The sequence below is a fragment of the Cetorhinus maximus genome, chromosome 13, assembly GCF_964194155.1.
Source record: "Cetorhinus maximus chromosome 13, sCetMax3.hap1.1, whole genome shotgun sequence".
In the NCBI taxonomy this organism is placed as follows: Eukaryota; Metazoa; Chordata; class Chondrichthyes; order Lamniformes; family Cetorhinidae; genus Cetorhinus; species Cetorhinus maximus.
In genome coordinates, this window is record NC_135891.1 from 16,453,313 (window position 1) to 16,468,059 (window position 14,747).

General features: G+C 41.1%; 1 protein-coding gene across 1 annotated transcript in view; it reads right to left on the reverse strand.

Moving 5' to 3' along the window:
- The window catches only part of LOC144688449 (protein phosphatase EYA1-like), a 261,652-nt gene that overhangs the window by 136,138 nt on the left and 110,767 nt on the right, over positions 1 to 14,747 (reverse strand). The window contains exons 3-6 of the mRNA XM_078555016.1: positions 14,631 to 14,696; positions 8,160 to 8,226; positions 5,289 to 5,428; positions 2,942 to 3,064 (exon numbers count right to left, since the gene is read on the reverse strand). Coding sequence (XP_078411142.1) covers positions 2,942 to 3,064; positions 5,289 to 5,428; positions 8,160 to 8,226; positions 14,631 to 14,696 — 396 coding nt within the window. The remainder of the gene's footprint in view (positions 1 to 2,941; positions 3,065 to 5,288; positions 5,429 to 8,159; positions 8,227 to 14,630; positions 14,697 to 14,747) is intronic.

Sequence of the window (14,747 nt, forward strand, 5' to 3'; positions counted from 1 at the left end):
AGGTAAGCCAGTGTGTATTAGTGCTGGTTCTGCATCCTGGATAAATGGGCAGGGTTAGTCACAGGAAGAATATCCAACTCTAAAACCAAAAAAATGATGGTTGATGTAAAGGTTGTGACTCCATGGCCAGGATGGAGTGGGGCCCACTCGCTGATGTGGAATGATGTTAGGCGGAACTCCTGACGTCACCCTGCATCATTTCAATTTTCAGGTTGGCAGGGGAGCAGCTGAATCAGCTGTCAACAGCCTATTGAGGCCATTTAAAAACTAATTCAAGTGATTAACGGACCTGCCTGTCCAACCTTAAGGTTGGTGGGCAGGCCGGGAGCCCTGGCGGGCTTCAGAAAAAGCATGAAACCTCACCCACAGGTGGGATGAGGGTTTTAAAAAAAATGTAATAAAAGTTTGATTAAAAGTGATGGACGTGTCCCAACTCATGTGACAGTGTCACATGAGGGGACATGTCAGGGAAATTTTATTTTTGTACACTGACCATTTTTAAATTTGGCGCCGATCTCCCTGAGGCAGCACTTAGCCTCAGGGAGGTGAGTGCGCTCTTTCGGGTGAAAGAGCACACTCCCGGCTGAGGGATTCCCCCTGCCCGCACAGGGAGTGCATAGCGCTTCCTGGCGGATGTCATGCTGGGTGGGTGGGCGGGCCTTAATTGGCCTACCCACGTAAAATGGCGGCGCACCCCCAATCGAGGGCGCCGATCGGAGGCGCGCCTGCACACACCCGCTTCTGCACTCCCCCCACCTCCCCCACCTCAACCCTGATGGAGGAAAATTCATCCCCATGTGGAACATGGGAAAAGCTGAAAGAGAGAGCCAAGCACATGTGGATTTTAGAGGAAATTAATTGTTAAATCTACAGTGTGCATTTGTGTCTATTGAAGTCTAATTGTATTTTTCCTCTCCTTTTTGGTATATGTGTCTCAGCGTGTGTATTGAAGCAGTTGGAATTTTGTCTGTTTTCGCAGGTTTAGAAGCCATGCTACTTTTTTCCCCAACCATTTGTGGATCAGATGGGAGGGGTATTGCTTGCATTTATTTAGGGGCTTCAGGCAAACTTCTGTATGTGATCAGAATCATAGTTTTGATTTCAATATCATGAATTCTTGAATTTTAGTAGGCCTAATACCAAAATATGTAAAGCTTGTCTTTGCTTCCAGATAGCAACACATTTTAGGCATCTAATCATGTACGTTTTATTAATTCTTATATTTTCATTTGGATGTAATTGCTCAATGAATTCTTAAGTGGCTGTGGAACAAAGGTATCTAAATGATCTGTTAAAGCGCCTTGGAATTTTTACCACATTAAAATGCACTATATAAATGCAAGTTGTTGCTGTTTTGATTCCCTGTTTATCTTCACACTAACCCAAGAAAAATCATGATGGTAACAAATAATGTCTTCGACAACTAGTTGTGCATTTGTTAACCTTCAGTTTTCTTGTCTATTATATTTAATGACCTCAAATCTGTTAAGCAAACTTGGCTAAAATGCTTGGAAAAGCACTAGAAAAATCAAAGTGGAATTAGTGCTATAATAGGCCCACTGCTGAATATGTGTCCTGCTGTATAAACAGCTGGGAGAAGCATACACTGAAGATGTTATCAGTTAATGAAGGATTCTAAATCTAACACCATTTCATGAAAGCTATATTTGAAAATTAATGAGGATGGATTCCTTTCAGGGTCCGATATTTCCTGTGTTTGACGGGTGAGAGGAAGAGAGACAGAGACAGAGAGAGAGGGAAAAAGAAAGACAGTGAGAGAGAATCAGACCAAGATTAAAGCGACACCACATTGTTTGAAGCTTCATTAGACCTGCTCCTGTTCCACCACATAACTTCAAACAAAGTTACAGTGGAAGAACAGGCAAAGCTCTAAGGAAATTGCAGCCAATGTGAGGGAGGAGAAGTGGAGGAGAGGGGGGAGGCCAAGAAGAAATATTTGTAATTGGCAAAAAAGTAATTGAGCGGGAATAGTATTTTGAATCTTAAGGAAATTACAAATTCTATTGTATATTAATTACTTGTTAGTTATCGAGTAGTGAGAAATAAGGACTATTGTTTGTTTACCTATTTTAAATGATTGCAAATGGTAGTGAAATAGTTCATTGTTTTGTATTAACTCTTCCTGTAATGTACGATTCAAGACGTGTATCTATTGTCCCACAAAAACTGCTGCAGAATAGCCGATGATGTAGTGCAGAACAATACAGGAAATTTCAATTTCCATATACTTTTTTATACGGAGCTGAACTTTAAACCCCATATCTCATCCATCATTGAGGCCATCTATTCACAACTCCAAAATATTGCCCTTCTTTGCCTTTACCTCAGCCCACTGCCACTGAAACCATCGTCCACTGCCTTGACTTCTCTAATGAGAATTCTCATTTGCTCCCTCAGTTAAATCTCTGATGTCTGCAGGCTATCCTCACCACATCTGTCCTCACTAACATCCACTGGTTTTCATCTCTCAAATGCATGGAATTCAAACTCTTTGCCCTGATTGACAGATTTCTGCACTGTCCTCACCTCTCCTTCAGCATTATGGGTGCTCGTTTCCTTTGCATCCTTCCTTCTTCCAGTCTAACTCAATAGTAAGGCTTTTGTCCCACTCTAAAATGCTCAACTGAAGAGGATCCATCTTGATGCCTCTCTTGTTACCCGAATCTCTGAAGGTCTGCCTCTTTATCCATATCTTGAGTCCCCTCCCATGATTCTTCTGCTACTGTTTCCAGCTGTCTGAAATATTACGGGATGTTTCATTATGATGAGGGAGCCACATAAATGCAGGTTGTTGTAGTCGACGATCCATGTTTATTACCCTTTTAATCAATATTATGGTCATGGACGCTCTGAAAATTCAACGTAGATTCCTGAACAATCTAGTGATTGAAAAGTATGTTTAGACCCGGCTGATACTAACCATGCATCTGGTAGCTGTAAGGTGCCTGGCCTGGCGAAGGTGTACTGAAACTGGTGCCATAGCCGAGAAATCCCGTCTGTCCTGGTGAGTGTGCCTGGCTCAGACCATCTTCTGTCTTGATGCCTGATTGAAAGGCGCATTGTTACTTCAGGAAAGCGTGAACCGAACTGCATGCACATTAAGATGCATCCACTCACAAAAACGCCTTGAAGCATTATTTTAAGTAACTCTTTCAACAGTGCACAAGATTGGTTGAAATGCCTCTGATTTAAAATTAACACTGAGTAGGCCATCCTGTTTTGAGAGAATTGAGTCTCAAAATATGACACCCTTCCTTTAATATTTCCTTACATCCAACATAGACGTCCTGCTAGGTTTATTAGATCGCTTGCCTGAGCTCTCTTTGTAAAATGTGTTACCTGATGACTGCATACCCATAATGCCTCTTAGCTGATGTGTGGAGGTCATCCAAAGCTGTCAAAAACTAACAAACACAGAAAACGCTGGAAAAACTCAGCAGGTCTGACAGCATCTGTGGAGAGAGAAACAGAGTTGACGTTTCGAGTCCATATGACCCTTCAGATTTCCATCATCCACAGTGTTTTGCTTTTATCTTGCTGTCGAAAACCAGACTGTCCCACAAAAAGGCTGAATGTGGGAGTCACCCTCAAAACCAAATTAAGTGCAGCGCAGTCGTGTGTGTGTGACTGGCCAATCTTCACACAATAAGTGACAGTTCACCTATTGCCTCTTTGGTGAAGTGCAATCTCCTCGTACACATGGAATCATGGAATGATACAGCACAAAAAGAGGCCATTCCGCCCAATGTGCCTGTACTGGCTCTTTGCTAGAGCTATCCAATTAATTCCAATCTCCAGCTCTTTCCCCATAATTTGATTTTTTTTTCTCCTTCAAGCGTTTATTCGATTTCCTTTTGAGTGTTGACATTGAAACTGCTTCCTTCACCCTTTCAGACAGTACATTCCAGATTCTGCATCTCCTTCTTAGGGTCTTAATATAACCCCTGCTGCTTGTACATTCTATGGGGCAGATCATATCTGGTGTGGCAGAGGGTGGGGGGAGGAGAGGGTGGGAGCATGCATCCTCGCAGCCGGACTCTCGTTTGTTCTATCTTGTGCTGCTCCTTCTCCATGGTAATGGCATACAAGGGTATAGAACGCCAGACTGCTCCTGCGGAGCCCTTAGTGGTGGAGGGGGAACCGTGTGTGGTGAAAATCTGCAGGTGGCCTGACGCTGTCAGAATCAAAGAGAAGCAAATGCAGCTGTGTGTAGGCAGAATAGCAAAACAAAAATCACAGCACAAAGTGTTTCCCAGACGCAAAAATAGTTACCGAAGCTCTCCACACTTTTCAGGCTCACACATTCCTCCATTCTGTCTGTCTCAGCTGTTGATGGCAGCAACTGTGTCTGCTAATCCTCAGTCCAAGTTACTGAGTATGGTGTGAATGTAAGCCTAGGAATCTTCGGAACTGCGGCACCACTGGGTACCTTATTATATACGTAGATGAGGGCTCACGAGAATTTGCAGATGGATTGCAGGAAGGACCGATAAGCATGAGGAAATTCAGACAGGGACAATTTTTTTAGTGGAATTGACTTCTGCCCAATTTTATTGCCACAAATTATTTGGCCCAATTATGCACAACTCTATTCATGGATTTTAATGCTTACCTTCCCGATTTCTGAGTTTCAGGTCGACCTTTCACCTGAATCTTCTAGCCTCAAGTTTTGTCATTTTTATCTGAGTTCAGATATGGGCACTAAGGTTTGGCAGCACATCATGGCCTTGCTGCTAGCGTGTTTCTGCTTGTCAACCATGAAGTAATATTACTCTATTCTTGGACATACCTCCTCTCAAGGGGCATTCAAAATGGCTTGTGAAATCACCGAGTTTTCTTGGTACTTGGTGAGAGATGATGCAGATTGTCAAATGCTCTGGCTCCAGCAAAACAAAACACAGTAAACCTTTCTTTCTTATTAATATCTTTGAAATGTTTAAGCCTGACATGTGATGTCTGGAGTGCAACAGATGATCTCAAACTTGCACATAAATAGATATATATCCATAATTTTATTTCAAGTATAGAATCCTTAGAACAAGAACCATAATGATAAGGGTCAGATGAAACATTACTGTCATTTCAGTGTTAAATTCTCCTTTATAATGTACGCTCCTTCATGTTTATAAATTGAGGTATTTTATGGGTCAAATACTTGATCAGATGTGCTTTATTTTCATTAATGAGGCTGATCTTAAATTGCTTATAACGATTACAGAGATTCTGCTTGAGAACCCTGTTTGAGCAAATATAGCCTTTATACTCACTGTAAGGTAATCCGTAGGGTTGACTTGGTGGCGGGTACGTAGCATAAGGAGCAGCTTGCTGAATTCCCGCCGTGTACTGTGTTTGTCCATAGGCCGCCATGGTGTGAAAGGAAGGTGTAGGAATAATGTGTGGATATGATCTAATTAGGATAAATAAAATATAAACAAATCAATTAGTGTCCATTACATATGCTTATAAATTATTTATATTTGTGAAGTACATTAGAGCAATTAGATTGTTGAAAGATGTAAAGGAAGAGTTTCATTGGGCCATCAGAGTATTTACTGAGTGACATAGCGACAGTGACAGTTGATGGGAAATAAAAAGTCAAATGAACAGGTGGAAAATGCTTTTATTTCAAAACAAGCCAAAAGAAAAAAGCGGCCAGTCCATAACCTCAAGCTTACAATGAACTCAGACCTGTGTTTTTATATAAAGTTTAGCTAGTCAGGGCTTTCTTTAGCATATTAACAGAACATCCCTGGTGTGCTCACCTCCATAATCTCCTCATTCATTATTGCCAAACTCACACACCCATGAGATAACATTAAGTGTTCCTTGGAGAGTTTGATTTTCATTCCAGAAAATTCTGCCAGGGAATAAATATTTTACTGTATGACCTGGAGGAGCAATACAAGGACATAGACTCAAAGGAAAGGTAGGTGTTGCAACCAGGAATTGACTTTACCTGGAGCACGGGAGGCAGCTGGTGGGGGAATTGCAAGAATTGGATTAACAGATATAGGAGGGGGAAATTAAAATACAAGGAATGGACTTAGATTGGAGAGGGGATTGAAATACGAGGAACAAAATCACCTTGGAGAAACAGTGGAATGGGAATACAGAAAGCATATAGACACTAAAAATTATGGACTTTTCATGGAGTGAAAATTGATCTTTTAAGATATAGACACAGCTTAAAGGCCTGCAGCTAGGAAAAGACCAAATATGATGTAACACTGAAAAATAGTGCATCTCACAAGTGAAGGGTGACTTGTGATTCTGACAAAAATGAAGATTTATCATGGTATTGGTTTCTACCATCCTGTCGGAGTAAACAAAAGGTTGAAATGCGGCTTCATTCACAGGAATGCAGGTTTTGTCATGAATGCTACAGGCTAAAGTCACTTTGCCTCACTTTGGTGCCTGAGAGAGGGACTGAGTCATTTAATTTAAATACAAATTGCAGGTTTTGTTCAAATACTTGTTCAATTGTGAAATTAATTATTTCAAAATTCTTTGGTCCTTGTTATTTTCTGGAAAGCGTAGGGTCGAAGTTGTGAGTTCCCTTCCCGTTGCTGGTGGAACCTTGGATACGGCCAGTGTGATTAGAAAATCATGAACAGCAAGGTCCTGCTAATGGGAAGTGGTGGCTTGTAAAATTTATCCTCATTTCTCAGCCTGGTTAGTTCAAATTCGGGAATCAACCTGAAGCCATAACTCAGTAACAGTTAGGACAAATAACTGTAAGCGACGAGAAAGGAAAAAAAAGGACCACATAAGAATATAGGAGCACAGGAGCCATTTCTATTTTTTTTCTCTACATACTTAGGGAGAGAGACAAGTTTAATGACTACTGACACATAATTTCTACTACTCACTTTTTTCAAAATTGTTTACTAAGTTAGTTGGTTGTACAAACCCAATATACCACAGTCAAGGAAGATCATTTGAATGTGGCTATCGTGCAGATTTAACTTGATATCTAGACAAGAAAAAACACCCTCTGAGATACAAAGGATAAAGGCTCTCTTATGAGATTGATCAATGCAGTCAAACACTCCTAATTGTCCAAAGCAAAAGCACTGAAAATATAGTAGCAACAGCCACTTTATAACCTAATTAGTTAAGGTACTAGATAATCCGGGGTAGATGGGGAGAAACTGTTCCCATTGGTGGAAGCTCCAAGAACCAGAGGACACCAATTTAAGATTATTGGCAAAAGAAGCAATGGTGACATGAAGAAAATCTTTTTTTTTGTTAATAGTTAGGATCCAAAGCACACTACCTGAGAGCCTAGTAGAAGCAAGTTCAATCGTGGCTTTAAAAAGAGAATTGGATCATTATCTGTAGAGAAATAAATTGCAGGGTTACAGGGAAAAGATGGGGTGGGATGAGGCAAATTGCTCTTGCAGAGAGCTGGTAGAGATGCGATGGGCTAAATGGCCTCATTCTGTGCTGCAACCATTTTATGATTCTCATCCCCATTATTGGTAACAGCTGGACTAATATTCACAAATTGCAGATTGAGTTTACAATTGGCCTTCTAGTCTTAATAGATTAGTTGTTAAAGAACTGCCCAATACAAAAACTTCAGATCTCAGGCAAACTACTGAAAAAAAAAGCCCTGTTAGAAACCTCTAACCAGCCAAAAATCTTTATTCAGAAAATAGAATACAGCCAAGTAGTTAAATAGGCAACTGAAAAATAATTCATTTAAGGTATGTTGGCATATCAATGACTGGAATTTCAGTAAAATGAAGACCAACCATTGACATAATGGGATAAATTATTGTTTTTAACCTTCTGGCGATGAACATTCTATGGATTCCACAATGGGGAGTCAATCTGCTCTGTTAGATTACTGCCCAGGTGATGAAGATGACAATTAACCCTAATGGCACCCACTGACACAATGTGAGCTCTGTAATTCTTGGCTTCAGCGGATGTGTTCATATGAAATGCTAACTGTTGACTCTATCTTTGCTTAGCAAAATTTAAAGTGGTTCATCACTTAATGGGACGCATAATGTAATTACTGGCTCTTCAGTGGCACAAATACCAACAGGAGCATAAATAAAATTGGTAAGACGTAAAATAACAATGAAGCATCTAAACTGAAACAAAACATTTACTTAAAATACACTTACTTTGACGTGTAAATCTGGGATGAAAGCTGGTGTGGTTGTCTTTTACTGAAAATATCACTGTTATTAGCTGTAGAATGTAAAACAAGCCATTAGAAAATGTAATTAACTGTGAAACAGCATACTGAGGGAAAATTTTCAGGCCCATGGATTCCACAACGTGGAGTCAATCTGCTCTGCTGCATTACAGCCCAACATAGCTCATAGCTCACTTCACCAATGTATGGTCATTGTCAAAAGTCATAACCCACAGGGCTTCATAATGTGATTTGTTTGCAATAAATGCTAATTAATTTGCTGAAGTATTAGTGAATTGGGTAGAAAGTTTTTAAAAAATAGTTTTAATAATATTCCTTTAGGACCTGCTTCCTGTTCAGCTAAGGTAGTAGATCATCTGTTCTGTAGATGTAGGATTCAACTGCATATAGACCAAAATTTATTTTTCATTTTTCAAGACACAATTGTATTAGTAATTAGAACATTTTTGTTTAAGTATTCATAGAAATTTTATCTCATGAATGGTGTAGGAATAGGGTTAAATATAAATGACAGGGCCAATTACAGGCAATGGACAGCAGGGAAAAATATGTTAAGTTATTAGATGTTTTATAACCTTCTTACTGTGGATTATTACAGCTCTTGTAAAATTCTCACAATTTAGTCCCAATTCCTCAAACCTTTAAGAGGGTCGTTACCTTGAGATTTAGATAAGCTTTTCTGGCTTGCCAGGATAGTTGGTATGAAACCCTGTTTGGTGACTGATTGCAGATACCTCAATATCCTACCTCACTATTTCACTTCAAATTTCATGTTGTAGATGATCAAAACAAGCAATGAATTGTTAAGGGAAAATTGCAGAAGAAGCAATGAGGTGAAGAACACAACAGAGAAGAGAGAATTGCAGACAAAGGATAATTGAATTATGGAACAAGAATGAAAGAAGATGCATGTTAGGGGAGAATTACAACTGATGAATACACTTCTGTGTTAGTGCTGGGATAGTTGTAGCTTCACATAAAAAGCAAAATTGCAGGAAAATAACTGAAGTCCTAGCATAAAAATATGCGTTAAGATTTGTTCTATTTCATGAAATGATAAAGCTCTTTGTAAACGATGCATTTACGATTTCAATACACACAGCGCACAATGGTAAGTCCAATGAGGGAAAATGTGGGCTTGTCCACTTTGGCAGGAAGGATAGAAAAACAGCATATCATTTAAATGGGGAGAGATTGCAGAACTCTGTGGCACAGAGGGATCTGGGTGTCCTGGTACATGAATCAGGAAAAGTTAGTATTAATGTACAGCAAGTGATTAGGAAGGCAAATGGAATGTTGTCGTTTATTGCAAGGAGAATGGAATATAGAAGTAGGGGTGTTTTGCTACAGTTGTCCAGGGCTTTGGTGAGGCCACATCTAGATTACTGTGTACAGTTTTGGTCTCCTTATTCAAGAAAGGATATAAATGCATTAGATGTAGTTCAGAGAAGGTTTGCTTGACTGATACCTGGGATGGGGGTTGGGAGGGTGGGGAGGGGTAGGTGGTTCTCATACAAGGAAAGGTTGGACAGGCTGGGCCTGAATCTATTGGAGTTTAAAAGATTGAGAGGTGGCACTATTGAAACACATAGACCAGGATTTTTCCTATGGCGGACGGGCTGAACAGGAGTGGGCGGGGGCGGAGCTGAAACACTGCCAGCGATCGGCTACGTGCTGCCGTTTTACGCGGGTGGGCCAATTAAGGTCCGCCCAGCGTAACGCACAGCCAGTAGCGCTCAGCGCTACCTATGTGGGCGGGGGGAGGAGGAAGAGTCGGGGCCTGCGCTCTTTCACAGAGCTGCCTCAGGGAGATTGAATAGACGATAAAAAACTTCAACAAATGATGTAAACATTTATTCAAACATGTCCCCTCATGTGACTGTGTCACATGAGTTGGGACATGTTTGTTAAGTTGGGGAAATTTATCTAATTGTTTTATAAAAGCTTCAGGAAACCTCATCCCACCCGTGGATGAGGTTTCCTGAAAAACGTGAAGACAGCCTGGGGTTTTCGCTTGCCCGCCAACCTTAAGGTTGGACAGGCAGCGTTCTTAAATACTTTAATTACATTCTTAATGGCCTTAATAGGTCGTTGACAGTTCAGTGGGCATGCAGCCGACTGGCGCAAGTCTGCCGAACAAAATATCACGATGACTTGCGATGACGTTGGGAAACACACCCAACATCATTGTGCGTCATTTTACACGTTGGCCTGTCGGGCACACCCCCGCACGCCAACCAGGAGATTCAGCCCATAAGATCCTGAGGGGACTTGACAGGGCGAATGCTGAAAGGATGTTTCCCCTTGTGGGAGAGATTAGAACTAGGGGACATAGTTTAAAAATAAGGGGTCTCCCATTTAAGGTCGAGATGAGGAGAAATTTTTTCTTTGAGGGTTGTGTGTTTTTGGAACTCTCTTGGTGGTGGAGGCAGGGTCAATTAATATTTTCAAGGCAGAGGTAGATAACCTTTGACTCTCCTGTTAGTCAAGAATCTATCAGGGGTAGGTGGGAATGTGAAGTTGAGGCCATAATCAGATCAGCCATGATCTTATTGATTTGCAGAGCAGGCTCGAGGGTGAGAATAGCCCACTCCTGCTCCTGATTCGTATGTTCGTATGAAACCTACCCTCCTGGAAATTATGTTGACAACTGCGTGTACTTTAATTAATCTATATGTCAGCTTGTTACAGTTTCATTAAAAAAAACCCCAAGATTTTTCACTGGGTTGTCAGATTCAAACAGATCACCGTGAAACACGATTGAAGATTGCCAGAACCAAAGAGGTCAGTTGGAGCCTGGAGCTACAGCCTATACAAACCAATCATTCAGACATTACTTTCCACAACTGTTGGTTGCACACAAATTTGAATGTGAAATTTTGAGAAGTTAAATCTTAAAATTATCACTTTGTTTTAAATGGATTAATGCTGCAGTAAAATAATGGGCAATTTAATGTCATATTTAAATGTTAAGCATTGATCTGCTATAATGATTCAGTACTTCAACAGCAGCTCCAAACCTCCGACATCTAGAAGGACAGGGGCTGCAGGTACATGGGAACACCATCACCTTTAAGTTTCCCTGCAAAACACACAACATCCTAACTTTCACATACATGGCCATTCGTTTATCAGCACTGGGTGAAAATCTTGGTGCTCCCTCCCTAACAGAACTGTGGGTGTGCCTTCATCATCTGGACTGCAGTGGCTCCACACTCACCTTCTCAAGGGGAATTAGGGATGGACAATATTATTTTTTCCTTTATCCTTTCATGGAATGTGGGTGTCACTGGAAAGGCCACCATTTGTTGGCCCACCCTGAATTACCCTTGAACTTAGTGGCTTGCTAGGCCACTTCAGAGGGCTGTTAAGAACCAACCACATTGCTGTGGATCCGGAGTCACATGTAGGCCAGACCAGGTAAGGATGGCAGATTTCCTTCCCTGAAGGGCATTAGTGAACCAGATGGGCGTTTACAACGATCGATGATAGTTTTGTGGTCACCATTACTGGGACAAGCTTTTTATAATTCAGATTTATTTATTGAATTCAAATTCCACCAACTGCAATTGTGAGATTTGAATCCATGTCCCCAGAGCATTACCACTACACCACCATCTCCCCCTAAATATCACCATGGGGTCAAGACAGTTCAGCCTTTCCAGTGACACTCACATCCCAAGAATTAATTTTTAAAACTATATTCCTAGCCTAGCACATTCTCAGGTTGTGAAAATTAAAATGTTTGAAATGCAGGTTGATCAGCATTTGAAGAAGAAATCACAGGTTAAAATTTGATGTGATGATTCATCTGAGTTCACTTTTAAGGTTTTGATTAAGACCGACACGCTTATCCATGCAGAAGCCGCTTAAATACAAAAACTGTTTATTTAAAATAGTTAAATCAGCATAGTCTCAATCTAAATAATTACCCAGCTGTCTCTTGGAGTTGCCATGGAATCTGGGACAGATGCAACAGAGCACCATTTTATTTTGCAAATGCTGAGTGCCATGTAGTTAGAATTACTGTACATGCACGTTGTAAAAATGTTCTGTTCAAAAATTAACAAGAGAAAATTCCGAATGGAGGGATTTGCTTCCAGCAAAATACTACTGGCGTCTATATAATTATTTTTATTTTCATATTTAAAGTACGTTTAACTCTTTGAGGATGAATTATCTTTGGTTTGTAAGGCAGAATTACAATGGGGTCCAAAATGGCTGAAAAAGTGCCATAGAAATAAACAGATCATAGTCCATATCTGTAAAATTATTTTTAATATTTTAATAATTTAAAATTATTTGAATTACTTCAGTAATTTTAAATTTGCTGAAACTTAAACAATAACAAACTCAGTTTTCACTAAAAATCATTTTTAATATTTTAATAATTTAAAATTATTTGAATTACTTCAGTAATTTTAAATTTGCTGAAGCTTAAACAATAGCAAACTCAGCTTTAATCTAGCTTCATGTCTTAAAATGTGATATAGCCTATATTTTAGGCTGTTTTTGGGCGATTTCCTTTTTTGATGCTGTTTCTGGTCATTTTCTGGATTGTGTGGACTGGGTTTTCCTGTGGGCTTTGAGATCCTGATGTTGGGACCTTATGGGCTCCTGAGCCTGCACTAGCTGAAAGCGAGCTCAGCAGAGGATATGTCCAAAGGGGCCCCCTAGTTGGCTGGGCGGGTTTCACGATGCTGCCAGCGCGATCAGAGGGTTAGCAGTTCTAAAGCCTCGGCAGCCTCACCAGGAGAGGTGGGCACTGCTGAGGCAGGTCAGACACTACGAGGGTGCCTCATCATGGATGCATCCTTGAAAATGAAGATTTAAAGGTAAAATTTCAGAGGGGCCAAGTCGGTATGCCCCTTGGATTGGAGGGGCTTGAATCCCTCCAGTGGAAGCATTTGGGCCACGGGTGTGGCCTTTCATGCCCGCTGCCCCCTCTTTGGAGCATGGAGCCTCCAGCTCTAATGGACAACTCCCCGCCATCACACCAGGCTGTCACAGGAAGGCCACTTTCCTGGAGCTGACACCCTCTGCATGTGGCAGGAGGGCCCCTTTTACCAACGGTGCCGCAAAACATCCCCAACCGGGGCCTTAGGCATGTAAACTGGCTGCCTGCTTCCTTTCCGTGGGTAGCCAATCCGTTACCCAAGTCTGGGAAACTTCTCTGGTGGCATGAATGTGTCCAGGAGCCACCCTGATCTGACTTACTCCCTCCCCGCTCCACCAAAGCACCCCGCCCACCCCCACCACCCCCCCATCCTGTATCCAATCCCGTCACCATGGGGTCAAGAAACTTCTGCCCGATGTTTCACTAATTTCTTGTTGACGATTCAGTGCAATCATTTAACACCTACACATCAATATTTTCCTGTGGCTGTACTAGGACATTCACTTGAAGGGTATTTTCTTCCAATCTACATTTTCAATCTACACCAACATCTTAAGGTCAAAGGGAATGATGAGGATGCATGGATATCAGTCAGAAAGGCAACCATTGGAAAAGTCTTTGTTTTCCACTTCTGCACACAGCTATAATGCTAAGTGCTCCTAAATAAAATATGTTGGAGATCAATGGCATGTGTTTGGTAACCCTAGCAGTCTCTGTAATTGCAGCTTCAGTATCTCCTTCACCAGGCACTTGAAAGAGTGGAACATAAGGCGCTGTGATAAACAAAGGTGGCACCTTTGTCTATGAATATGGCACATCTTTTGTAAACTTGAACAATGCCTAACTTGTAGGCACTAAATTATGATGATCTTTCACACATAACCTTTCATAAAGCAGCAATATTTTACTTGCAAATGCAATACATTGTTCCATTTTTGCCATGCAAATGGAATAAACAATGAGATGAATAGATTTCAAGTCCTGAATGCCATATTAGTAGAGTGGGGTTCACACTTACAGAGAAAGTTCAATTCTGATTAACACTATAACTTGGGGCCTGGATAATTTAACTGCAGAGCAAAAGGCCAGCCACTGCTAATGCTGTAGAGCATCATGCCAGTTATCCAAGTGTGGATTCACCTACCTGCTCTGTGAATGAAGAAACTCCTTTCTGTGTGTGGCTGCTGAGGAGCCTGCCCTTTATGTAACTGATTCTTCCACTTTGTAAACTCAGAGAAGGTTTCCAGCTGTACGTACACAGAGAGACCACGGTGCTGCCTAACTGCAGGAAGACATGCCCAAGTTATGCAGCAGTGGAAAAGCTTCCCTGCTGCATAATTAAGGAGGGACCGTGCTGCTGCATACGTGTGGAGAGGTGTACGGCCTTGTGACTGAAGAGACCAGCCTCACGTATGAATGTAGGAAGACCTGCCACTACTGAAGAGGTCTAAATCCAAAGACATTTACCTGGTTTGATTTATTGCATTACTCATGGAGCAACTTTTAATGTAAACTCCAAGATTATCACAGTAAACTTACCTGAATTGGAGAAGTGTTCTAATGCTGTTGTGGCAATTACACTGCTGCTCATTGACTCTGATTTGTCTGCAAAAAATGATAAATCATTTACTGAACATTGAACAAGTAGTTGTGAAG